We start from the raw sequence: 23,553 nt of genomic DNA, 5'->3' as shown, positions 1-23,553 counted from the left end.
GCGTGTGCATGGGTCGAATTGCGTGTCTCACGCCAAATGCGTGAGACTTGAGAGCCCTGCTTCCCCATGATGTGGCGTCTCCTCTCGACTGATTATGTTTGTTGAGATTCCCGGCGCGAAAACCCAAAGTATTGTTCGCGCATACTCCAATAAATGAGACGTTCTCTGACGTTACGCAAAACCCCGATACACAAAACGCCCCCAATTTTCCCCTTGTGTTACAGTCCGGTTGACTACGAAAACATATCCTAGTAGGAAATTTAAGACCATCTTTAAAAAATTAAGACTTGGGTAACGCAATTTAAGACTTTTTAAGGCCTTCATTTAGGAACATGAAATTTAAGACTTTTTTTTTACTTTTAAGACCCCGCGGCTACCCTGATTATCAGCGGTTGGCATTCTTCGACAGCTGTGGAGATCCATTACTTCAATCAATTCTTCCTGATCCACACTTTAAAAATCTGAACGGCAGGATTCAAACACCAATCTCTCTGACTCTGTGACATATTTCAGGAAGCAGTCAACAAGACTACTCTTGACACTTCCCAGGGCAACTTTCTCCAAAATTACTGGGGCTATTTTTATAGGCAGGTACTTCTCTTTTTGCCAACCCATTGCTATTATTCTGCCAATGCTTTCCCACTGCTGCTTACCAAAATCATGGCGTAGAAAAGGCACCTTGAAAGCATTTCCTAAAGTGCATTGCTCATAAAAGTCCAGCCAAAATTCAGTTAGCACATCCCTTAACACGCCACCTTCATCAACTGCCATTTCCAAACTTCCATTGGGAAGAATTACTTGGATGAAAACATCATCTCGCATGACACTCGCGTCCAAAAAATGTGTGATTAGTTCTCTCAGGATCTGCCCACGGTGAACAACAATTATTCTCTTTGTTCTTTCACTCTGATCAATGGGCACATGAGCAATATCTAGGGTCGGAGTTGATGAACTTGATGCCCGAGGAGACGTTTCTAAGGTATCATCAAGGCTAACCCAGTCCAGATCATGTAGGTGTCCTTGGAAAAAGGTAACTGTGCCACTATTCTCCAAGTCATCTACAGCATTGGCGGCATCAACTTCGCTCACAGTAGCCAAATCTGTCATTTCAACAGTGGAGCAATCGAAGGGCTCAGGATCACTGTTTGTATCAGACAGGACATTGCTGCTACTAGCATATACCACATCTGCGGTTTCCTGACCTTCAGCCAGAGGTAAACTAGGCCTAGGGGGGTTGGGGGAGGCTGCAAGCTGATTCTCACTGCAACCATCCCTCTTGGTTGTTGCTAAGTAAAAGCGTAAAATGGGCAGCTTTGTTACTTCATAAAGTTCCCCAACTGTAGTCAGGGGATCTAACGGGCGCTCCTGAAAATCAGTTAGTTCAATCGCAAAATCTTGAACATTTCCTTCTGCATTTTTCTGACCAGGGAAAAACAGGTTTTTGGCCTGTTCAATTAACTGATCTTTACAACAATTCTTGGACACAGAGATTTTTCTGGTCCCGCCCCCCTTTTTGGCCCTCATTTGTAAGAATTTCCCGTCACGGAAATTCAACCAGCCAATTTCAATTTTACGCTCTTTCTTCTGAGCATTTTGACATGGTAACTTCTCAGACAAGTGTTCACGATCCTCACTTTTTGCTACCTTGGCTTTCAGTCGCTCAAAAAGTTTTGATTTGCAGGCAACAGGATTCTTCCCCTTCAATCTGCAATATCCAAGGACAGCCAGTCGGTCTCCATATGATGGTAGATACTGGGTTAACTGGTCGTCGTTCATGAGCAGGAGGACATTGGGATCGATCTTAAAAAAAGAGGAAAACACACACACACAGCCACAAAACAAATATAATTTAACATCAACAGAAGCAGTAATTAAAAGGACTGCTGTGACAAAAAATGCATAAACACACAATTTAGCCTATCTTTCCCCCATTAACAGACTAGTTACCTTATCGTTTTCCAGTTGCTGTATGTTTTCTTCTGGTACATTCCGCGACCTCAAGAACTCGCACAACTCATCCATCCTGTGAGAGGCCAACACAAATATTTAACGAAAGGAACAGAGGCCAACTACATTGTGATGCATTGAGCTAACATGAGCTAACATTATGCATTGTACATATTTATAATTCGAAATTCGTACTTACTACTAGCGCCACAAGAGGGGTCAAATGACCCCTAAGTCATTTGAATGAGAGGCTGTGCATTTGCACATAATGATCACTAGGTGGCGCCAATGAGCTATTACCGCGCGAGCGCCACATGTGCGTGTCTGTCACAAGCCTAATCCTCACGATTTTGTCATAAATGTACATATATGAAGTACAAACAGCCTATATTTTTACTAAGGGATTAAGATTGAATGATGCAAATAAAGTAATTAAATTAATTGAGATATGCCTATATTGTTATCGTGGATATTTTCTCAAGACCACTCCATTCCATCAACTTTATGAACCAGCAGTTGGCTGAGTGGTTTAGGCCCTGCAATACGGGCGACCTGAGTTCGCGCCCTGGGTACGTCATTTAATTCTTGCCGTTGGCTTATTTTGTAATTTCCTTTATGTCAGAGAAATTAGGCTTAACAATTTACTTTTTATGTACTCAGAATTCGAACACCACTACAAAATGGCGAGCATTCTATATAGTGCACTATATCCGTGATAGGGAACGATTTCGAACACTTAGCTTATTTGAGTGGAACAATATAGCAGGTGTCCATATATATGGGGTTAGCCTAATTGAACTAGTTTAAAAAGAGAACACATTTTGACTAAAAGTAATGACTACAATTTAAGGACTTTTTGTCGACTAAAACTACAAAGGAAAACAATGACTAAAATGTGACCAAATCGAATAAGCATTTTCTTCTAAAGACTAAGACAAAATCTAAAATAGCTGACAAAATTAACACGGTGCTAATACTAGAACTATCTAACATAGCTGCAGCAGAGTGCTTTTTCAAAGGAAACATAAACCAGATGAAAAGACGCTGAATTACTGAATATAGGCTTAAAAGAGCATCTCTACAAATTCGGTTACCTTGCTGTTTCGCCTTGCGAATAGGAGGATGACCGAGAGAAGTGATGACTTGCAGGTTCATCAGCCTCAGGTCCGAAATGATGGCGCCGACTGGTAGCCTAGTAGCGCGTGCCGCTCTGTCGTGCCGATTTCGAACTTCAAGGAAGTGCGAGGTCTCATAATTATGACTTTAAATCTCATTATTATGACTTTTTTTATCTCGTTATTATGACTTTTAATCTCATAATTATGATTTTAAATCTCGTAATTATGACTTTTAATCTCATAATTATGACTTTAAATCTCGTAATTATGACTTTAAATCTCGTAATTATGACTTTAAATCTCGTTATTATGACTTTTTTGTGTTTTTTTTTATTTTTTTACTGTGGCGGGAATGGGCTTCCATAATTCAGACCTCTCACATTCCATCTTAAAAATCTAGTAGTGGATCCATTGTCTGAGTTTGGGCAAGTTGTATTAATCATCTAAAGGTTGCATTTTATCAGGAATGGAGAAGGTAGATGAAAAGAGGAGATCCCCCAGGGCAAAAAAAAACACAAGTAATGATACAGAGACATAACACCCCCTGCACATCAATTGAACCCATCCCCAAACGATGGGAGCAGCAGTGCAGACTCCGACAGGAGCCATCTTCAAAATGAAGCTTTCGATTTATAAGCTAGAACTAACAGATAGAACTCTGCAGAGCATTAACTCTAAACATTGAATATTAAACATAAGGCACTTGAAATAACTATGGTGCATTGGCACAGCAGAACTGAAAATTAGATTGTACAAAAATAAAATAATAAATAAAAATATGCATGTTCCCACAGACTATACATCTAGGAAACGTTTATACATGCATTTACACCCACCAGTTTCTGTGATGGAAAAGAATACAATAAAAATAATAAGGGTAGTGGCATGTGGTTTATATACATTCCCTTTTTAGGGAGAACATATTGGCACACAAACCTAAGTAGGCTATTGTTATCAACTTCAAACAGATACAAAAAAAAAATATATATATATATATATATATATAAACAGTACAGCTAGAAAAGTCACCAAACGTACTTAATTGTCCATAAGTGGAGTTGGACAAATATCAAAGTCGTCTAATATAAACAAAAATATTAGGTGACAGCTGGAGGCTTAAAATAGTAACAGGGAAAAAGTCATTTTACAACTCACCAGAACTGGAAAAGGAGGACCAGAGCAAAGGACAGCACGATACGGGACTCTATTTATTCAGTGTTTTAATAAATGTCTTAGCCTCCTCTGGGGAAGTGAAGTCGCGCTGTACACCTGCATAGGTGATGCGAAGTCGTGCAGGAAAGAGGATGCCAAACCTGACTCCATCGATGCCTCGTAGGAGGTGCCGAACCTCGGTGAAGGCTGCGCGAGCCCGGGCCGTCTTGGGGGTATAGTCCGGGAACACGGAGATGGACATGTTGCGCAGAGTAATCCGTTGTAACTCTCTCGCCTTTCTGAGGATCTCGTTGCAGTCAGTATAGTAGTGCAGCCTTGCGACAATGGCGCGGGGGCGGTTGCCCGGTGCGGGCTTTGGCGCCAGAGCGCGATGTGATCTGTCGATCAGCGGCTCCTTTCCGAGTGAGAAAGCCTCCATCAATAGCTTGGAAACGTTAGCCGCTGATGCCGAGTTAGGGTCGTCCTCTGGGATACCGATGATACGGATGTTCTGGCGGCGCGATCGGGACTCCAAGTCATCACACTTATCCTCCATCTTAGCCGCCTCCTGTGTCAAGTGCTCCACTTTAGCCCTAAGGGCCACGATGTCATCAGTGCATGTAGAGAGGGACAGCTCGACTTCAGCTACGGTGCTCTTCAAGCTAGCAACGTCCTGCCGGACAGCGGACAGACTGGAGGAAAGCTCAGTTTTAAAGGCTAGCAGCTCGGTTTTAATTGAACTGAGGGTCTCAGCCAAGGCTTCCCGGAGCTCAGCTTTAAACATTGCCGCGACATCAAGACGAAGAGCAGACAAAAGATCATTTCTGATCGAGGTTACGTCCATAGTTTCCGGCGGTAGACTCCGCGGGGGAGGAGATTCAGGAGGGGTCGGGGACCGAGGGCGCGCAACAGGCCACAGGTGAGGCGTAATACTGTTCTTCCCTTTTTTCGCCTTAGGCGACATGAAAGTACACTCTAAAAAATGTGACCATTGGTTACTTAAAAAAATTATGGCAACAAAGTGACACGTAAAACAATTGAATAGATTTTAATTGCTACAATTTTAATTAATAAGTATTGAATAAATTAACTATATTCAAACTAAATAAGTAAGTAAATTGTGATAACAAAAAATGTGTTGGATTTAGTAATAACTTGCCAAATACATAGCAATATAGCACAAAAATATTTTGTAAATCTAAATTAATTTCCATCTACATTTACTATATATTTGGTGTCGATTTATCTACATTTACTATATATTTGGTGTAAATCGATCTACATTTACTATATATTTGGTGTAAATTGATCTACATTTACCATATATTTGGTGTAATTTGATCTACATTTACTATATATTTAGTGTAAATTGATTTACATTTACTATATATTTGGTGTTAATTGATCTACATTTACTATATTTTTGGTTAAAATTGATTTATATTCACTGAATATCTGGTGGAAATCTTTTTATATTTACTGAATAAAAAATATGTCGACTCATATTTGAGCACATTTCTACTCAATTCAACACATTTACACTGCTATAGTTACTGATCCATACCTAAACCAAATGTTTTAATTCCACTATCAATTGGCATCACAGGAATAGAAATCTATTCAATAGTATTAATTGTCACTTTGTTGCCATAATTTTTCTATGCATAATCCACTCAATATCATGCATTTACTAAAGAAGGGGTCAAAAGATACACATGTATAACCATAAAAGCATGTTAACATTTATTTCTGGAACTTTGTCTGAACATGTTTATCTAACATTTTTCAGGTGCAATAAATCTATTTTTTTTGAAAGAGGGGTTATTTGGAAAAAGGCAGAAATTTAACAAACTGCAGAGTGTATTTTTACATGCGCCAAACGAAATCATCAGGTCCAATCTTTTACAAACAGCTTCAATTTGCATTCCTTTACAGTGAACAAAGATTAAGAACAACGGCCTTTGCCAACTCTAAGTAAAAAACATTATGCCACTCCCCTGAAATGAGTATGGTTATTTGGATTTTTCAGAACCATCAACTACAGCACAGAAAATCAGGCATTGAACAGAGCCTTCAGTCCGCTTCTCAAGCTTAAACTAGTAGCTTATTTTTGAGGCTGTTCACTTTTGGGGACAGCTTCGAACTATCCAGTTCGAGAAAGAGCTTCTGGAAGGCCTCAAATGTGTACCTGAGCTCCTTGGGATAGGCCAGATTCACTGCGTATGCTAACCCAACGAGCATGGAGCAAGCCCTTGGCATGTTACTCAGAGCGCTCAGAACTTTGATACCATCCACCACGATACCAACGTCGGGATCTTCCGATGTACTAGTCTTCAAATTGTAGATTTTCATGTTTTGTAGAGCAAGGTCCTGTGACACAACAACACAGTCTCACTCCGAGAACGTCAAATACCAACTGTTGGCAAAGGCCCTTTAGCGTCGGTGACTGACGTGAAAGGTACCCTTTTTATTCGCTCTGTGACGTTAAAGGTACCCTTCGGCGTCTTCTGCATACGGAATGGGGGGTGCCTCACTACGTCTCTAATAGACGATGTGAGCATCTTTCCAAATGGATAGTTTTTTAGGATATTCTTCTGTGAAAATGGCAGACATACTTTTTATCCTGGGTGGAAAATATGATATTTTAGAATAGTTACACCATTAAAAGTGTTTATGTAAACATTTTTACCGAGAAATGTGCCTTTTACTTTCATAATCGTCGTTCGGCGAATGTGAAGGATGTTTGGTTTGATAGATATGACGAAGAATATTTCATCGGGCGATAATGGCCGGCGTACAGGCATCCCGGGCTCACGAAAATAGGTGACACTGTCACGTTATTTAATCTATTGAAACGTGATCAGGTACACGTATTTTCTAAATGTTCGTGTCAAAAAGCACAATTTTCAAACCCATGCATATCAATTGGAAGTATTTGTCGTGATTTGTCACTAAGCACGACTTCCATCTAAGGTTCTGTCCGGGAGCTTTCTCCCTATTGTCCCTTAAGGAGCTCCGTACAGAACATTTATTGTTAAAAATTGTCTGTGATAACTAAGAATATGACAGCTTTTGGCCACCCGTTTCTACTTAAAATTGTCTGTGATAATATGACAGCGTTTGGCCACCCGTTTCTACTTTCACCTTTGATTCTGAGATATGTGATAATTCACGGATATATTAAATGCAGGTGCGCTGCTCTGTAGGCAAACCGCGATGGAAAAAAGGGTAGATGCTTCATCGGAAAATATGGTATTTTAGCATAGTTACGCCATTAAAAGTGTTTATGTAAACATTTTTTAGCGAGAAATGTGCATTTTACGAATGTGCGAATATGAAGGATGTTTTGTTTGATAGTTATGGCGAAGAATATTTCAGTCGTCTCCACATAATGATTACAACATGGTTGCTATGATGGTTGCTACGGACGCTGAAACCAGCAGCTCGCAAGCCGTTTAAATCATGGGTATAAAACCATTGTCTTTGCTGGTTATGTAAGGGATAATGTATAGAACAATTATTGCCTTCAGGCGATAACGGCTTATTTTAGATAATGACCGGCGACGCTCATTACACGGATACTTGCCTAAACGAAATACTAACTTCACATGGTGTGTCTTTTTACTATTAATTTGTTACCAGCATTCGTAGTATCCAAGCAAATCCTTTGTTTACCTTGACAGCGGTCAATTATACTTGGCAACGATGAATTATCAAATATAATTCACGCCGGAAGTTGTGAAGGGTGAACCGAGCGTTCCACGGCATTGAAAAGACCCGTGTAATAAGATATTTATGTAACCTTATAATAATGTTCTCCTATTGAACAACATTATGGCGTCTTCTTTCTTGGGATTTCCTGTGAGCATCTGCTCCGGTCACTCATGTATTAACCCGACATCGGCTCTAATAGACGCTATCTGTCCTACTTGATAGATATAAGAACGATGTTTATGGCTGGACAGATGTTTCAATGACGTCAGGTTGCTAGGGACGGGCTGAAAGACGCCGTGGGCACCTGTCCCATTGGAAGTCAGAGGACCTGTCCCGGTAGTAGTGTAATGTCCGTTTTTTAGGTTTTTACCCTAACGATGATTTAAAAAAAATATCTGTGACGTTTCTTGCCCTTAACACAGCATTGTATCCTTGTTATTTACACAAGCCAATGTTACGTACATCTGTGCCGGAACTTCCGAGCGTCGTCCTTGGCGGAAGTTGCAGTTTTCGCTTTACCCCAGGTAAGAGCGCGCATTGAATGGTTAAGAGACTAAAAATAAGAAGTAGGACTAAAACTACGCCACAAAAATGTATAATATCAGCCCAAATGTAGTGGGTAGCCCATTTAGAGCTGTACAGTAGCAATTTAATTTGACAGATTTATTTAAGACACTACACCGTCATAAATGTGCACAGATGTATTTTAGCCAGCTAGTAGCCTATCCGAGCCCTACAGCCAGCTAGTAGGGCTACAGGATGAAAAAGGCTAAGGGCCCTATCTTGCATCCGGCGCAAGTGACTTAGTCACTGGCGCATGTGTCGTTGCTAGTTTACAACTGGCGCAGAGCGTTCTTTTCCCACCAGCGCCACTCGCCGGTAAATTAGGGATTGATCATGCGCCCCAAGGGGCGGTTCGGCGGAAGGAGGAGGCGTGTTCTGGCGCAAACGCTATTTTGCCGTTGCTGAATACCATTGCGCTACTGACCAGGAAATACCTGGTTTAAAGTCAGTGGCGCGTTGTTCAGATAATATTTTAAGGGCGGATACATAGCCTACATGCGCATGCGATGCATACGGATTGCTTGTGCACCTCGCGCATACACTTTGCTTCTCTCATCTACCTAGCCGCACATTCTTGGTAAATTATTTGGGAAAGAACAGCTGATGCAGCGGTAATAAGTTGTACTTTTAAATCAATGCATCTGCAAACACCGTACAGCAAACGCATATTTTCTTGACACAGACATCGTATAGGCCTACATGCCCATAACTTTTAGGATTGATGAGTATTTGATTGTGAAAAACATTGTTTTACCGCGAGTGAGTGTTAAAAAGAATGAATGAATGCGGGCGCGCGTGTGTGCTCTAAACACACGCAAACTAAACGCATAATACAATCAATGGCAATGTCTATTACCGCGGAGACACATGCATATTAGGATAGCATACAATACTGATAAGAAACAATGTTTATAATGTATTGCGTATTTCATTAAATAGATCAGTTACCGCATATCATATGTTATATTATTTACGTTTTCTTTGGCGAAATTTATTTGAGGACTCAGTATTTCTGAAGTTGTGGAAGAAAACCCCTTATTCCATGTGTGAATTAGGCCGTATTATTTGGCAATAAACTGAGCCATTTGCAGTTTGAAATTCATGTGCATCTGTCTCATCGGAGACTGCAGACGCGCTGTCAAAATATCAACTCGTCCGATTCAAATGCGGTCATGGCTCTTAAAGGGGATGGGAGCTGGCACTCTCATTGGTTTGTTGGACGTTACGCCCAAACCACACCTACGGGTAATTAGGCTGCTTCAGACCAACCCTTTTGACACTTGCGCCGCGACGCAAGTGTAATTTATCCGCCTGTAAAATAGCGATAGCGCCGTAGAACCGCCCACAAAGCTACTTGCGCTTTGCGCTTTCCACTTGCGTTTCAGACCGTTAAAATAGGGCCCTAAGTCTTTAAATGTAAACTTTATTTTAGTGTAATTTTATTTGAAGAGCCTTGCATAAACGATATTGACCGTTGCTATGAACAAGAAACATGTTTCCTAAATGTTTAAATCAGGTCACGATGTAATCTTTAATGTGGTGTGTGATGGCTACCTTGCATCAATGACTGAGATGTGCTTTGATCGACCTAAAGCATTTAGACAGCCTATTCAAGAGTCTACCACACTATTGTCCACTCCTACAACATGTATACATACCGTTGTTGATCAGAGAGAGTATACATATAATGATTATAGTCTCTTTACATAAGCAACATGTATGCAGAATAAAATATTTGAAATAAATACGGTTCTGTTTGGAAAATCACAAAAAATAGGCTTTAAACTTTGTTTCCAGAATATTAGATTAAATTATAAGTATTATAAGTCATATGCTACCACCAGAAGTTCTCTGATCTGTGGGCGTAGCCTACATATCCCTTCAAATGAAATGCTACCTTTTATTTGTCAATCTGTTCTGTATCTCAATCAAGTTTGAGTTCCCAATTCTGCCCTCTCTTTTCTCAACAGATCCTGCAAATTTGTCATCCTACCAACCCTCTTCTAGTTTATTGCAAACAGAACCACCCAAAGGCACTTTTTAGAGCCACGTCTTTTCTTGTTTACTTGTCCTTGATGTGTTTTACCTGTTAGCCGTTGTCTCTCACTGTCACTGTGCTTATCTTTGTGTTTGTCTTATTTGTTCATCTTTCTGTTGCCTGTCTATCTGTCTGTGGGTCTTCATCATGAGCGATTCAGAGCTTGAGGATCTGCTCCAGAGTTCTGATGACCTGGTTCATAAGCTGGACTTGCAAGAGGTGGATGACTCGGTGGGTGGGCTCCAGAAAGAGCAAGCTACTGCACCTCTGCCAAAGGTTAAGTGGAAGAAGAGGGATAGCGATGGCAACGTAATCCGAGTACCACACTCAAGGCGGAGTCAGTCTAACCAGGGTCAGTATTGTTTTTTGCATACAAAAAAAATAATATATATCTATACATATATTTAGTTTATACCAAATCAAGGAAAACATAAAGCTTTTAATGTTTTACACCATGACTAACAAACCAGAAGCAATATTAAGATAACTGATTTGCAAAGTGAATTTATTTATTTTGTCTTATTTTTCTTCAAGTAACAACATTATGTAGATTATCGCAATTGTCATACTAGACTACACAGGCTTATACAATTTGGGTTTGGTCAGAAGGGGGAACAGACCGTGGCTGGGGTCTGTGTTTTCTTTTAAATCTGTGCGCTGATATCACTGATAACTGATAACCGACTATCATGTGCAAGTAGCGTTGGGACAAGTAGACCATTTTAATGCTGTGAATAATTCTTTGTTTTTTATTCTGGTACAGCTAGCTGCAGTCAGAAGTCTAATCCTCCTGTTGATGTTCCTGACACTAGCTCTGAGGTGGTCTTTGCTCCAGAGGCTATTGGTATGTACCTTACGTTGCTTCCAATTGCCCAAAGCATTGTGTTAAGATATTTTTTGGTTGTATATGCAGTGTATGCAATCCTTTGTATTTGAAATTCTTATTATCAAAATTATGAAAAAATGTTATGCCTTTAACAGCCACTACATACAGTACACTGTTAAATAAACAAATATTAGTGTTTTGATTTTTTTTTTTAACCATTTGAACAGAGGGGTTTTTACAAGACCTCCAGCTGTCTTTGTGTGATGCCACAGGAGATGAGATGGAAGCACCAACCCCAAGACCTCTTGTGGCTTCATCCAACTGGAGCACCAGAAAAACGATCTTTTCAGAAAGCTGGAGGGCAGCAAGACCACAGCTGGTTAACACTGCAGTTGCACGAGAAAATGTGGAAGCCCACATGTGCCAACAGTGTACGAGCAATTCCGCTGTTGTCCGTTGCCGTGATTGCCGTCCACGCCCCTTCTTCTGTGCCGACTGTGATGTCAGCATGCACACCAGACACCCCCTCCACAACAGAGATGGCAGTACTGCGGGATTCTTCCAGCCATTGCCCCCAACAACGTATGTGTTGAATAGGGCCCTTATCCCCTGTGGTAAGTTCTGGTTTGTGTACAAAATATATTTTCTAGCTTGACTGAACATTTAGCTTCTTCGTGTTAACTTTAATACTTATCAGCAGTGTGCTTCATATTCTTCAAGTCTTCTTAATTTTCTACCGTAAAGTTCATTCTATTTTTTGTCAGATATCCGTCACTTTACAATGGTGTATAACCAAGTCAAGAAAAATGATTATTAATCCACATTTTCTTTTTTCAGTGCGTTATGTACCTGTGGAGATCCCTGAAAAAATCTGTGGTTGTCCAACAGACTCATTAAGGATCAAACCAGGAAAATCTGTGGCTGTGATCACAATGAATGGTAAGAATGTGAAGAACATTTGTCCTCTTTGAAAAGTTTGTTTTTAATAATATCTATCCCATCTCACAAACTCCCAAATGTTTGTAATAGCTTTGTATGATATCTTAACATGAGTATTGAGTAATGCATTTAGACAGTGATGTCGACACAACAACTAAATGTTTATAAAAAATGTTTGTCATAGTTTTCTTTTCTGTGATTCCAGTTTCATTACACGTAATGAATGTAGAATATACATACAGTACGTTACATAACTTTGACAGTTCTGTATGATAACTCCTTCTTCTGACTGGTCTTATGAAATCTACTATTTTGAGGTACTACATTTTTGATCCTCATCTCCTTGGTGTACTCATCTAAATTAAAACATAACAAGGCTTGGTGTTTTCCATGATATTTGTTTTTAGATGCATGTGTATTTTTGTCCTGCCCAGCTCCCAGCCTCATATGGATGTGCTGAACATCACATTGTTTTGTTTTGTATTGAGAAATGCACAACATACTCTTAAGAAAGACTATTCGATAATTAAGTGTGTGAAAATGTACATAACAATGTTTTTTGTTTTTTTCAAGGACGACATGAGCTCAGCATGCCAGAGTTGGCTTGCAGTGCATGCAAAGCCACTTGGACTGCTGGAGTTGAGGAAGTTCTTAGGTGTGACTACTGGCCAGCTACACTTCACTTTGCCACAATCTATGAAACAGATGTTTTCTTCTCATTTGAAGAATTGAAAATGGCTGCACCTGGACTGTCCTGTCAGGCATTTTTAAAAATGCTCGATCAGCGAACTGTCCGCTTTGGGCGTTTGAGTATTGAAGTTATTTGTTGTTTTTGACCAATTTATATTGTGAATAGATATGCCGTGTCCTTCTATTTTAATTTTTAAATATCATTAGTTCAAGAAGTCCTTTTTGTGATAGACAGGGAAAATCTCAGGCGATAGCTTCTTGAAAAGCTTCTTCGAGTGGGAGGCTGTGAGATATGAGGTGGACAGCCTCTGCAAGGAGGAGCCCTTCACCTGTCGAGCATGCAGCCCGGATATGCTTGCGGTTTCTGTGGATGGAAACCGCAAGCATTACCGCTTCAAAAACGCAGCAAGGTACAATCAAATATTCATGATGTCAGTGTTTTTCTAATAACAAAAAAATAAGTCTCTTAATGTCTACAAATTAACCTTAGAATTCCAGATATCATGAACTGTCCCTTTGTTCTATTTAGATCTGAGGAGCAGGCCATTTTCAATGACGTCTTCATAGCAAAGGATGAAGACGTCACACGATTTGTCAACCATGTTCACAGCACAACAAAACATGTAATTGAAGATTATATTTATATATGCAAGAATACAATGCTGACCTATTAAAGATTATTGATATGAACCGTAAGTTTCTAAACCATTTTCATCAATCTATTGTTATATTGTAGGTCTCCGGAAGAGGTGTTTGTGGCGGGGAATGGTCGGCGGCTCGAGAGACGTCCCAAAAATCAGCCAGCAAACTGGACGAGGAGGGACTGGAGCTGGCTGTTTGTCGTCATGGAGTCCTCCTCTGTGCCCTCAACATGTACAGGGGAGAAATCTTTGCCTATCCCCTTTTTCTCCAGGAAAAGCTGGCCAGTAGTAGTCCTACATTCTTTTGCATGGATGTAGCCTGCAAGTACTGGCCATACCTGCAGAAAATCATCAAAAGCTGCCCCGAGTTTCAACATCTGCTGGAAATGAAGCCCTTCCTCTCGGTGTTTCATGCAAAAGCCCATGATTTTAAATGTGAAGTAAGCTATCATCAACATATGACAGAATTTTTTTATGTGAAAACCTTCACGTCAACATTATCAAATTATAACGTGCCTTGTCTTTTAATATGTTTTAAACAGATCAAATGGAGTGGAGCATTCCTGGAGGGGGCTGGGTTAACACTTGGGGAGGAGGTGGAACAAGTGAATGCCTTCGTCTCTAGGATAGCAGTTACGACAAAGCACATGTCAAAAGCAGGTGAGTTGGCGACAAGGTATAAACTTTGGTTTAGGAAATAGGCAAAATAGTGATAAGATCATATTTTCTGTTGTAGGGCGTAACGACATGTTGACACTCATGGCCATGCGGTGGAATGAGCAGAAGATGAAGAACTTGGCCACCTACCTGTCCCACAGATATTTAAAAGTATGTATATATTTTTTAAGCTATTTTTGGTAGTTATGAGTTTAATTTTTACTTAATTATTCCAATGTCTCTGATTGTTTGTAGACCACAAAAGCTCTCGACATGAAGACAATGGAAGTGGAGTCGATGAAGGCCGAGTTGGCAGCGACCGATGGGCAATTCGAGGACTGGGTCAGGGATGTGAAGGATTGGGCAGAAAGTGAGTAAATTATTAGTTGTTGTTTTTCAGAGTTTATAGCGAACATTTATGTCTTAATCAGTCATTTGTGTTTTTTTCTTAGTCTCAGAATTAGTGATTACACGTCTTATAACATTCTTCACTAACTAGTTTCAACAGAGCGTTCAAGATATAATCTGATACTCTAGTTCAGAGTACTACTTTAATTCATGGGTTAATAGTAAAATGTGTTTTCTGTTGGTTTTCGTTACAGACAGGGTATTGGAGGATTTAAATAATTTGTATCAAATCGCAGTGTTACATAAGGGTGCACTCACACTAGGCCATCTGGCCGTGGCCGTTTTCACACCTAACCGTGCTGAAATCTGCCAGTGTGAGTGTGGCCAGTCTGGCCAGGCCAACTTGGCCACATGGGAGAGGTGTGCTGCTACGGTACGGGCCGCCTAGGTAAAGATGCTAATGAGCCGATACGCGCACACGCACGGCTACGCAACCTGAGCTGGATGACGTATAGTCCATGCGACGACCATGGACATAATAAAGGCAACAAGCCTTCTTTCCCATTAAACGGTAAACATGGCGTCAAGCGGTTCAACTGTTGGTTCACGTTGGTCCCATAGAGAAGTCGAAAAAGTACTCGAACTGTGTTCTGTGTGTTGTTGTCCATTGTTGTTAAAACTCTGACTGGCGGCAGACTTTATTATGGTCCATGCAGCGGACGCTTGGTGATGACGTGTTACGACATGATGACGTATGTACAAGAGCCTACAGTGGCCAGGCCACAGTTGCGACGGCCAACGGCCACGGCCAGATGGCCTAGTGTGAGTGCAGGCCAGAGAACAATGGGGCCAGTTGAGCATGGTTAGGTGTGAAAACGGCCAGATGGCCTAGTGTGAGTGCACCCTAAGTTACTCAAAGTGTAACACACCCTTCTCCTCTCTACAGCAACAACCAGCAGCACAACAGACGCTGCTGCTTCCTTGGCCAGGAAGATAGAGACGCTGGTTGTGAGTGTAAAAAGACGCTCCCAGCGACTTTACAAAGAACAGGACTCAAACAAAGGTCGCGCAAGGACACGCCGGAAGATCAGGGAGGAGAAAGGGATCTTGACTGCTGCTGTTCAGCAGTACAACGGAATGGTTCCGAGCACAGAAACTCTGTGCTTTGAAACCATTCTGTCTGAAGAGACAGCTTGGCCATGGCAGCTACCTGGCAATGGTAGGGACAACAGCTGTTTAATAGTTCCAGCAAATGTGGCACACTTTTTATGGATTATATTAGATTTATTTTGATCGTTCATACATATGAATGAAAGTCTTTTCATAAATGCTTCACAGACTCTGTCGACCTCAGGACGAAGAGGAGAGTTTTTGACGGTGTCATGGCGGAACGGAGACTAAGGGAAGAAAAAAAGATCCTTTTGTTAGAGATGAACCGCCACTGGAGGTCCTTAACACTTCGTGGGGATTCCTTAAAAGAGCTGATTTGTAGCACAACAATGCCAGGTATTATTTTAGATTTTCCATCACATGAATGTACACATCAATGACTGATGAAAAAAGTCACTAATGCTGGCTTGGTTTTATGTTCAAGATTCACAGTGGGCTTTGACTGTGGAAGGAATGAAAGGTCTGCAGAGCATCGCCAAACAGAAGCTGCATCGTGTCCGGGAAATGATGGCTTTGGCGAGACAATGCTACCTCAAAGTTTTGACTGGAGCGGAGAACGTCCTTCCAATCTTTTCAGATGTGTATTCCGACAGTGACTCTGGCTCTGACCTTGAGGATCTGGAGTGAACAGGAAGTGAAAATGGTTGTGATGTTGTGTTCAATATTAAAATAGATGTTGAACTCGTGTTTGCTGTGTGTAGGTATATATGACAACATCCTGAAAATTACGCTTGCAACTCCTTATCCTCTGGCTGTTTTTGACTTATAGAGGTGCACAAAGATTTATGGCACATTGCACAAACATCAAATAGTCAATATTTTGCTTGGATGTAATGCATACATGCATACTGTAAGTATAGTAATGGAATAGTGATGGCAATTGTATTGATAAAATATGCAAAATATGGAATGTGGTTAACTTGTAGAAGGTGTTCAAGTAAGGTTCTCGTGGCACACACCGTAACAGTGTATACCAAAAAACATCGCATTTAAACATACCATACTGTAGGCTACTTAACTATAGTGTCGTCCATAGGTCAATCACAAACCATATAATAATAATAATAATAATAAATGAAGTTTATATAGCGCTTAATATGGTACTCTAAGACGCATATGTCATGCATTTTGGACAAAGGCCTTTTACTTATTGTCTTGTTCATTGACTACAAAGTGGGCTGCATATTGAAATGTTATTGAGACAAAAAGATTACCTTTAAAACATTGATTTGTTTGACATGATCTAAAAAAACAACACAGACCATCAGAGCCACCTATCTTAGGTTACTTTGTCGCCAAAATTTTTCGTTGACAGTGTACGTTTTCGTGAACACTGGATTACGTCGCATTTCAACATAAAATAGCGTGTTATATCTACAGGATCCGCGCGTAGCTCTGTGGAGGCACCTGAAGAAGGCACAAACAAGGTTATTTTTTATAAAAAAGCCTACATAAATTCCTGGTTATATACAATACATAAATTATAATTATTTGGAAACTTCCCATCGCTGCCAGTACGGGGAGGTGACGGTGATGCAGGGTTGCAATCTTCACGGGTTGTTTTAAAAACGGAGAGTATGGGCGGGGTTGAACAGTGAACACACATAGCCTACACACAGATGTGGATCCTTGGCCAAAAGACTTGTATGCCCCCCCCCCTTTCAATAAATACTACGGCAGAATAAAGAATAAATTCATGCATTATCATTCAACTTGAACATGTGTTTTTACAGTAGTAGGCCTACATGGCGGAGGGATGACGTGTGTTGGCCAACCCGAAAGTGAGCGTCGCCCTGGGTTCCCTTGACAACATACCAACGGGTTTTTCCATTGGATTTTGGATTATTGCAGAAAATTTGGCATTTTTGAAGCACCTTCTCAAAAAACTGAAAATAAATAAATAAATCGTCCAAAGGACGAAATGTAAACCAATGCATTCTGAATGGGAGTGTTTCTCCGATTTTTCCATGCTACACAGAACGAAATGTAAACCCATGCAAGTAAAAGCTCCATGGTCATAATCATTTAAATATAATTAATCTCCTTAGTGTGTAGGGTGGTATTCTAATATTTTTAACAGGGCTGCTTCCACGTCAATTGACTGTCATGGTTGCTAAGGTGGTTGCTCCCTCCAATCCTTATATGGCTCTAAAAACCACGCGGCAAAGGAGCTGCCGTCAATTGTGTTGTTTTTGTCGTAAACTAGGGTCTGATGGTTAAAAAATAGACAGATATTCCAAGGTATCCTTATAAGGCACCTAGGATGTTTTTATTTCCTGCAGTTTAGACTTCTTCTGTAACCTAGTATTTTTGAAAGCAAAACACCAAACTCATTGATTTAACGAGGCAGGGTTATTTGAAACAATTTATTAAATTAAACATTGTGAGAGGTCATTCCATCCCCTGAGTTTGCTTCCTAATTACGTCTATTGTACACCCCTACTGTCCACAAGTACCCCCCCCCCCCCCACACACACACACACCCCTTCCCCATATGGATTCGGATAATTGTTGCCACTTCCCAGTGGTGGTGGTATCATATGAAAGAGGCTCATTCAACTAGGAGGCCGAACCACTAAAGGAAATTATGGAATAGGTGACTGAGACGAGAACATTTTCAAGTAAGCTATACCTTAGGGTCTCTTATATATCAAAGGGGGTCACAAAGGACGCATACGCTTCAACCTGTGGCTCCAGCCCTGCAGGGAATGACTCAGAAAGTGCTTCATGTCGTTGCACCTCACCCAGCGGCTCGCTTGCAAGATTTTGGCCTGAAGTTCTCCCCAGACCTACACCGTAATGATCCAACATGCATGCCTGAGAATCAGGCCTCTCTTTAATAATGACAAAAAGTTACGAGAGAAATACACATTAACTTTTTGTTATCTCATAAGCGGCGTGGTGCCGGCTCCTTTTGACCCCAGACTTCTAGATCGTGGCCACAGGCCAGCTGTGTCTACACACCTTAAGCCACAAATGTACACCTCCATCCAACAAAAAATGGGGACTAGAAAGGAACCTCTGTCTTATGTACATTTGCCATACTGTTGGAGGTCACGCCCCCTTTCCGGCCTTTTCAAGATAGCTAGGGATACTAAAATGTTTACACACATTTCCCGGGGCCCCGTGAACGACATATCCGAGATTTGGAGTTCTAGCCCTTAGAGAAAAAAAGTTTTCCCAAATGGAGTATCATTTGGACAAAGCCCCTCAGAAGTGTAGCCTGCAAGACCTAATGGTTCAGAATGTGGTGGAAAAACAGTTTTTGAGATAGGAAGGTCCTACCGCCCTGAAAATGTAATACCTTATTCTAGGGCCTAACTGGGACCTCCGCACCGAAACTTGGCCCGGTCGGACCCCGAGGGCAGGAAGGGGGGGCCTTTCCTGCCCGAAACTTGGCCCGGTCAGACCCCGAGAGCAGGCCCCCCCCTTCCTGCCCTCGGGGTCCGAACGGGCCAAGTTTCGGTGCGGAGGTCCCAGTTAGGCCCTAGAATAAGGTATTAAAATTTCAGGGCGGTAGGACCTTCCTATCTCAAAAACTGTTTTTCCACCACATTCTGAACCATTAGGTCTTGCAGGCTACACTTCTGAGGGGCTTTGTCCAAATGATACTCCATTTGGGAAAACTTTTTTTCTCTAAGGGCTAGAACTCCAAATCTCGGATATGTCGTTCACGGGGCCCCGGGAAATGTGTGTAAACATTTTAGCATCCCTAGCTATCTCGAAAAGGTCGGCAAAGCGGCGTGACCTCCAACAGTACAGTAAATATACATAAGACAGAGGTTAGTTTCTAGTCCCCATTTTTTGTGGGATGGAGGTGTACATTTGTGGCTAAAGGTGTGTAGACACAGCTGGCCTGTGGCCACGTTTTTGAAGTCGGGGGTCAAAAGGTCAAAAGGAGCCGGCACCACGCCGCTTATGAGATAACAAAAAGTTAATGTGTGTTTCTCTCATAACTTTTTGTCATTATTAAAGAGAGGCCTGATTCTCAGATATGCATGTTGGATGGCTAGGGTGTAGGTCTGGGAAGAACTTCAGGCCAAAATCTTGCAAGCGAGCCGCTGGGTGAGTTGCAACGAGATGGAGCACTTGCTGAGTCATTTCCTGTAGTGCTGGAGCCACAGGTTGAAGCGTATGCGTCCTTTGAGACCCTCTTTGATATATAAGAGACCCTATACATATGCAGCTTACTTAAATGTTGTCGACTCAGTCACCTATTGCATCACTTCCTTTAAGGCTTCGGCCTCCTAATTGATCATTGTAGGCTATAATTGAATGCCCTCTTTCATATATATATGATACCTCCACCACTGGGACGTGGCAACAATTCTCCAAATCCATATGGGGAGGGGGGGATGCTTGTGGACAGTAGGGGTTTACCCTAGACATAAATAGGAAGTAAAATCAGGAGAAGGAATGACCTCTCACAAATATTTATTGAATAAATTGTTTCAAATAACCCTCCCTCGTTAAATCAATGAGCTTGGTGTTTTGCTTTCAAAAATTAGTTATAGAAAAAGTCTAAACTGCAGAAAATAAATACATCCAAGCGGCCTTTTAAGGATACCTTGGAATATCTGTCTATTTTTCAACCATCGGACCCTAGTTTACGACAAAAACAACCCAATTTACGGCAGCTCCTTTGCCGCGTGAGCCACGAGTATTAGAGGGGGCGGTCGATAGCAACCACCATAGCAACCATGACGGTCAAGTGACTGGATTCAGCCCCGTTGAAAAAAATAGAATAGCCTACCTCCCTACACACTCAGTAGTAGATTAATGATATTTAAATTATTATGACCATGAAGTCTTTATTTGCATGGGTTTACATTTCGTTGTGTAGCATGGAAAAATCGGAGAAACACTCCCATTCAGAATGCATTGGTTTACACTTCGTTCTTTGGAGCACGGTTATTTTTATTTATTTATTTATTTTCCGTTTTTGAGGAGTTGAGGATTTTTCTGCAATAATCCAAAATCCAATGGAAAACCCGTTGGCTTTTTGTCAAGGGAACCGAGGGCGACGCTCACTTCCGGGTTTGCCAACATCAATCATCCCTCTCCACCACTCTATACTGTAAAAACACATGTTCAAGATGAATGATAATGCATTAATTTATTCTTTATTCTGCCATAGTAACACGGTAAATAAATGGCAAAAATAGGCTGAGAACGAATTCGTATTTACGATATTGTAGCGACCCTGGGACAGTTAAATAGTTTGTGTGTTATGTGTTGCATTGTATTTCGTTGTCCGTTATGCCAGTTGTTCTGTGTGCATGTATTCATTGTAATGTTCTTCTTGTCAATCAGTGTGGGGGCGAATCATTAGGTCAGCTGGGGGAGGGCCTTGGAAGAACACGAGGGTGGGGGCCTGCACATGAGTGAGACCGTGTTGGGGGTTGCCGGGGTAACCGGGGTTTGTTTTGGGTGGGATTTCTGCCGTTGGTTACGGGTTTCAGTGACCTGGTTTTGGTTCATTAAAAGTTCCTTCAATTACTAATGACTCGACATCGTTATGTCACCGGCGAGGTCATTACAATATGTTCAATAAAACGTAATCAGGGGGGGAGGGGGCGAGCAACCACCATAGCAACCATGACAATTAAGTGACGTGAACGCAGCCCCATTGGAAAAAAATAGAATACATACCTTACACACTCAGGAGATTAATTATAATTAAATTATTATGACCATGGAGCCTTTATTTGCATGGGTTTACATTTCGTTCTGTGTAGCATGGAAAAATCGGAGAAACACTCCCACTCAGAATGCATTGGTTTACATTTCAATATTTTGAGCACCGTTATTCTTATGTATTTATTTATTTATTTTCTAGTTTTTGAGGAGGTGCTTCAAATATGCAAAATTGTCTGCAATCTTCCAAAATCCAATGGAAAAACCCGTTGGCTTTTTGTCAAGGGAACCCCGGGCGACGCTCACTTCCGGGTTGGCCAACACACGTCATCCCTCCACTACTCCATACTGTAAAAACACATGTTCAAGTTGAATGATAATGCATGAATTTTTTCTTTATTCTGCCATATTAACACGGTAAATAAATGGCAAAACATAGGCTGAGAACGAATTCGTATTTGCGATATTTTCAATGCGTAAGAAGCTGAAGCCAAAATCACTGACCGTTCGTCAAAAATCGACGCGCTCGGAGTGAGAATGTGTTGGTCACGGGGTCTAGGGGGAAGGTTTATACGGTTGCACTTGTTCTTCTGGCCATGTACCGACAGTGATTGGGTCTGTTCGAAATGACTTACTAATTACTACTTACTATCTACTCAATACTTGGCTTACTACTCGAATCCTTAAATAATGATTGAGTAATCCATTTGAGTAATCGACGTTCGGAAGACCGTTCTTACTTAACCACCTCAGATGACGTGAATCAAATGACGTGTCAAATGACGTGTCAATAACCTACCGGCCGGGCGCCGTTAATAAATATTATGAATAAATATATAAACGTCACATTTACACGTCACAGTACATCTTCAACCTAAGGATTTGCGGTGTGTGGCAACCCCCTTCGTCGGCGGCGGGGATTCGGGAATTAATGAACGAAGCAGGGTTGCGGTGCAACGGGTTTTATTGGAAAACCAGTCACAAAAGGGAAATCATATAAACTAAGGTTCTTCCGTAATCGGGAATAAGGGCGCGGGACCTCCTGGTCCAGCCCTTCCTCTGGGTCGGCGGGGAAACAGCACCCGACGCCTCCGGCTTACTCCTGGTGGGGAAAACGTCTCGTTAAAACACGTCTCTTCCTGGTCCGCCTTCCCTCTCGTCTCCCCCGTCCCCAGCCCTTAAAGCTCCTCTCTCCTGGTCCCCCAGGTGCCCCCAATGTTCTTGATTCCCTGGGCCCGGTTGATGTTCCCTCTAGCACAGCTGGGTGGAGGGGGAGGTATCTTCCTTCCACCACCCGTCCACGGGGCGGGTGCTGCAGCGGCTGGCCCCTGGCCCGTGGCATGGGGTTGCCACACACCCCCATCCTCAGCAGCAAGCCGGGGGTTCCTCCTGTTAGCCCTAGGCAGGCGTCCCTTCGGGACAGTGCGTCTGCGTTACCGTGGGCCCTTCCGGGTCGATGGACCACCTGGAAGCGGTAGTCTTGTAGGGCCAGGAACCAGCGCGTCACCCTGGCGTTGGTGTCCTTGGCCGTTGCCATCCACTTAAGGGGGGCGTGGTCGGTGACCAGGCTAAAGTTCCGACCGAGGAGGTAGTAACGGAGCTTTTCTAGGGTCCACTTGATTGCCAGCGCCTCCTTTTCCACCGTTGAGTATGCCCTTTCGCTGGCCAGGAGCTTCCGGCTGATGAAGGTCACCGGATGCTCCTCTCCTGACCGGACTTGAGATAGAACGGCTCCCAGCCCCACCTCAGACGCATCCGTGTGTACCACGAAGGGGAGGCTGAAGTCCGGGGTGATGAGCACGGGCTCGGTGCAGAGAGCCTGCCGTAGGTGGGAGAAGGCTTCCTCAACCTCCTCCGTCCACTTCACTCGGTCGGGTAGAGTCCTCCGGGTTAGCTCGTTGAGGGGGCTGGCCAGTGTTGCGAACGCGGGGATGAACCTCTGATAGTACCCGACTAGTCCCAGGAAGGACTTCACCTGTTTCTTGGTGGTCGGCCTGGGCCAGGTCCGGATGGCTTGCACTTTTCCGTCCTGGGGTCTCACACAGCCCCTCCCGACTTGATAGCCCAGGTAGGAGGCCTCCTCCAGGCCCAGGCGACACTTCTTGGGGTTGG

At 42.2% G+C, this 23,553-nt stretch overlaps 4 protein-coding genes across 4 annotated transcripts; 3 read left to right on the top strand and 1 right to left on the bottom strand.

Moving 5' to 3' along the window:
* Positions 1-857: 857 nt before the first annotated feature.
* On the bottom strand, positions 858-2,125 carry LOC132462506 (uncharacterized). Its single transcript, XM_060058061.1, has 3 exons — positions 1,948-2,125; positions 971-1,800; positions 858-864 (listed from the first exon to the last, which is right to left on the bottom strand). Exons 1-3 carry the CDS (start codon positions 2,020-2,022, stop codon positions 858-860), a joined length of 912 nt encoding a protein of 303 aa, XP_059914044.1. The 5' UTR covers positions 2,023-2,125.
* A 7,881-nt stretch (positions 2,126-10,006) lies between these two features.
* On the top strand, positions 10,007-13,134 carry LOC132462505 (uncharacterized). The gene is made up of 5 exons (XM_060058060.1): positions 10,007-10,885; positions 11,297-11,377; positions 11,587-11,973; positions 12,197-12,298; positions 12,872-13,134. The coding sequence occupies exons 1-5, from the start codon at positions 10,681-10,683 to the stop codon at positions 13,132-13,134; spliced, it is 1,038 nt and encodes a 345-aa protein (XP_059914043.1). The 5' UTR covers positions 10,007-10,680.
* Positions 13,135-13,148: 14 nt separating this feature from the next.
* LOC132462504 (uncharacterized) lies at positions 13,149-14,490 on the top strand. Its single transcript, XM_060058058.1, has 5 exons — positions 13,149-13,398; positions 13,518-13,611; positions 13,725-14,069; positions 14,172-14,289; positions 14,366-14,490. The coding sequence occupies exons 1-5, from the start codon at positions 13,340-13,342 to the stop codon at positions 14,488-14,490; spliced, it is 741 nt and encodes a 246-aa protein (XP_059914041.1). The 5' UTR covers positions 13,149-13,339.
* LOC132463554 (uncharacterized) lies at positions 14,473-16,489 on the top strand. The gene is made up of 4 exons (XM_060059819.1): positions 14,473-14,656; positions 15,581-15,853; positions 15,973-16,140; positions 16,229-16,489. Exons 1-4 carry the CDS (start codon positions 14,560-14,562, stop codon positions 16,429-16,431), a joined length of 741 nt encoding a protein of 246 aa, XP_059915802.1. The 5' UTR covers positions 14,473-14,559; the 3' UTR covers positions 16,432-16,489.
* The last annotated feature ends 7,064 nt before the right edge of the window (positions 16,490-23,553 follow it).

The sequence above is a fragment of the Gadus macrocephalus genome, chromosome 8 (assembly GCF_031168955.1).
Source record: "Gadus macrocephalus chromosome 8, ASM3116895v1".
NCBI classification, from domain to species: Eukaryota; Metazoa; Chordata; class Actinopteri; order Gadiformes; family Gadidae; genus Gadus; species Gadus macrocephalus.
Note: the sequence above shows the minus strand (reverse complement) of the source record. Positions and strands in the feature narration are given on the sequence as shown.

Bases quoted from the DNA above. Each gene is read 5' to 3' on its own strand.
- LOC132462504 (XM_060058058.1), top strand. From the start codon at position 13,340: ATGCTTGCGGTTTCTGTGGATGGAAACCGCAAGCATTACCGCTTCAAA. The intron at 13,399-13,517 runs GTACAATCAAAT...TGTTCTATTTAG, and splicing joins CGCTTCAAAAACGCAGCAAG to ATCTGAGGAGCAGGCCATTT. The intron at 14,070-14,171 runs GTAAGCTATCAT...TGTTTTAAACAG, and splicing joins CCCATGATTTTAAATGTGAA to ATCAAATGGAGTGGAGCATT.
- LOC132462505 (XM_060058060.1), top strand. From the start codon at position 10,681: ATGAGCGATTCAGAGCTTGAGGATCTGCTCCAGAGTTCTGATGACCTG. The intron at 10,886-11,296 runs GTCAGTATTGTT...ATTCTGGTACAG, and splicing joins GCGGAGTCAGTCTAACCAGG to CTAGCTGCAGTCAGAAGTCT. The intron at 11,974-12,196 runs GTAAGTTCTGGT...TTCTTTTTTCAG, and splicing joins TAGGGCCCTTATCCCCTGTG to TGCGTTATGTACCTGTGGAG.
- LOC132462506 (XM_060058061.1), bottom strand. From the start codon at position 2,022: ATGGATGAGTTGTGCGAGTTCTTGAGGTCGCGGAATGTACCAGAAGAA. The intron at 1,801-1,947 runs GTAACTAGTCTG...TCTTTTTTTAAG, and splicing joins AGCAACTGGAAAACGATAAG to ATCGATCCCAATGTCCTCCT.
- LOC132463554 (XM_060059819.1), top strand. From the start codon at position 14,560: ATGAAGACAATGGAAGTGGAGTCGATGAAGGCCGAGTTGGCAGCGACC. The intron at 14,657-15,580 runs GTGAGTAAATTA...TCCTCTCTACAG, and splicing joins TGTGAAGGATTGGGCAGAAA to CAACAACCAGCAGCACAACA. The intron at 15,854-15,972 runs GTAGGGACAACA...AATGCTTCACAG, and splicing joins ATGGCAGCTACCTGGCAATG to ACTCTGTCGACCTCAGGACG.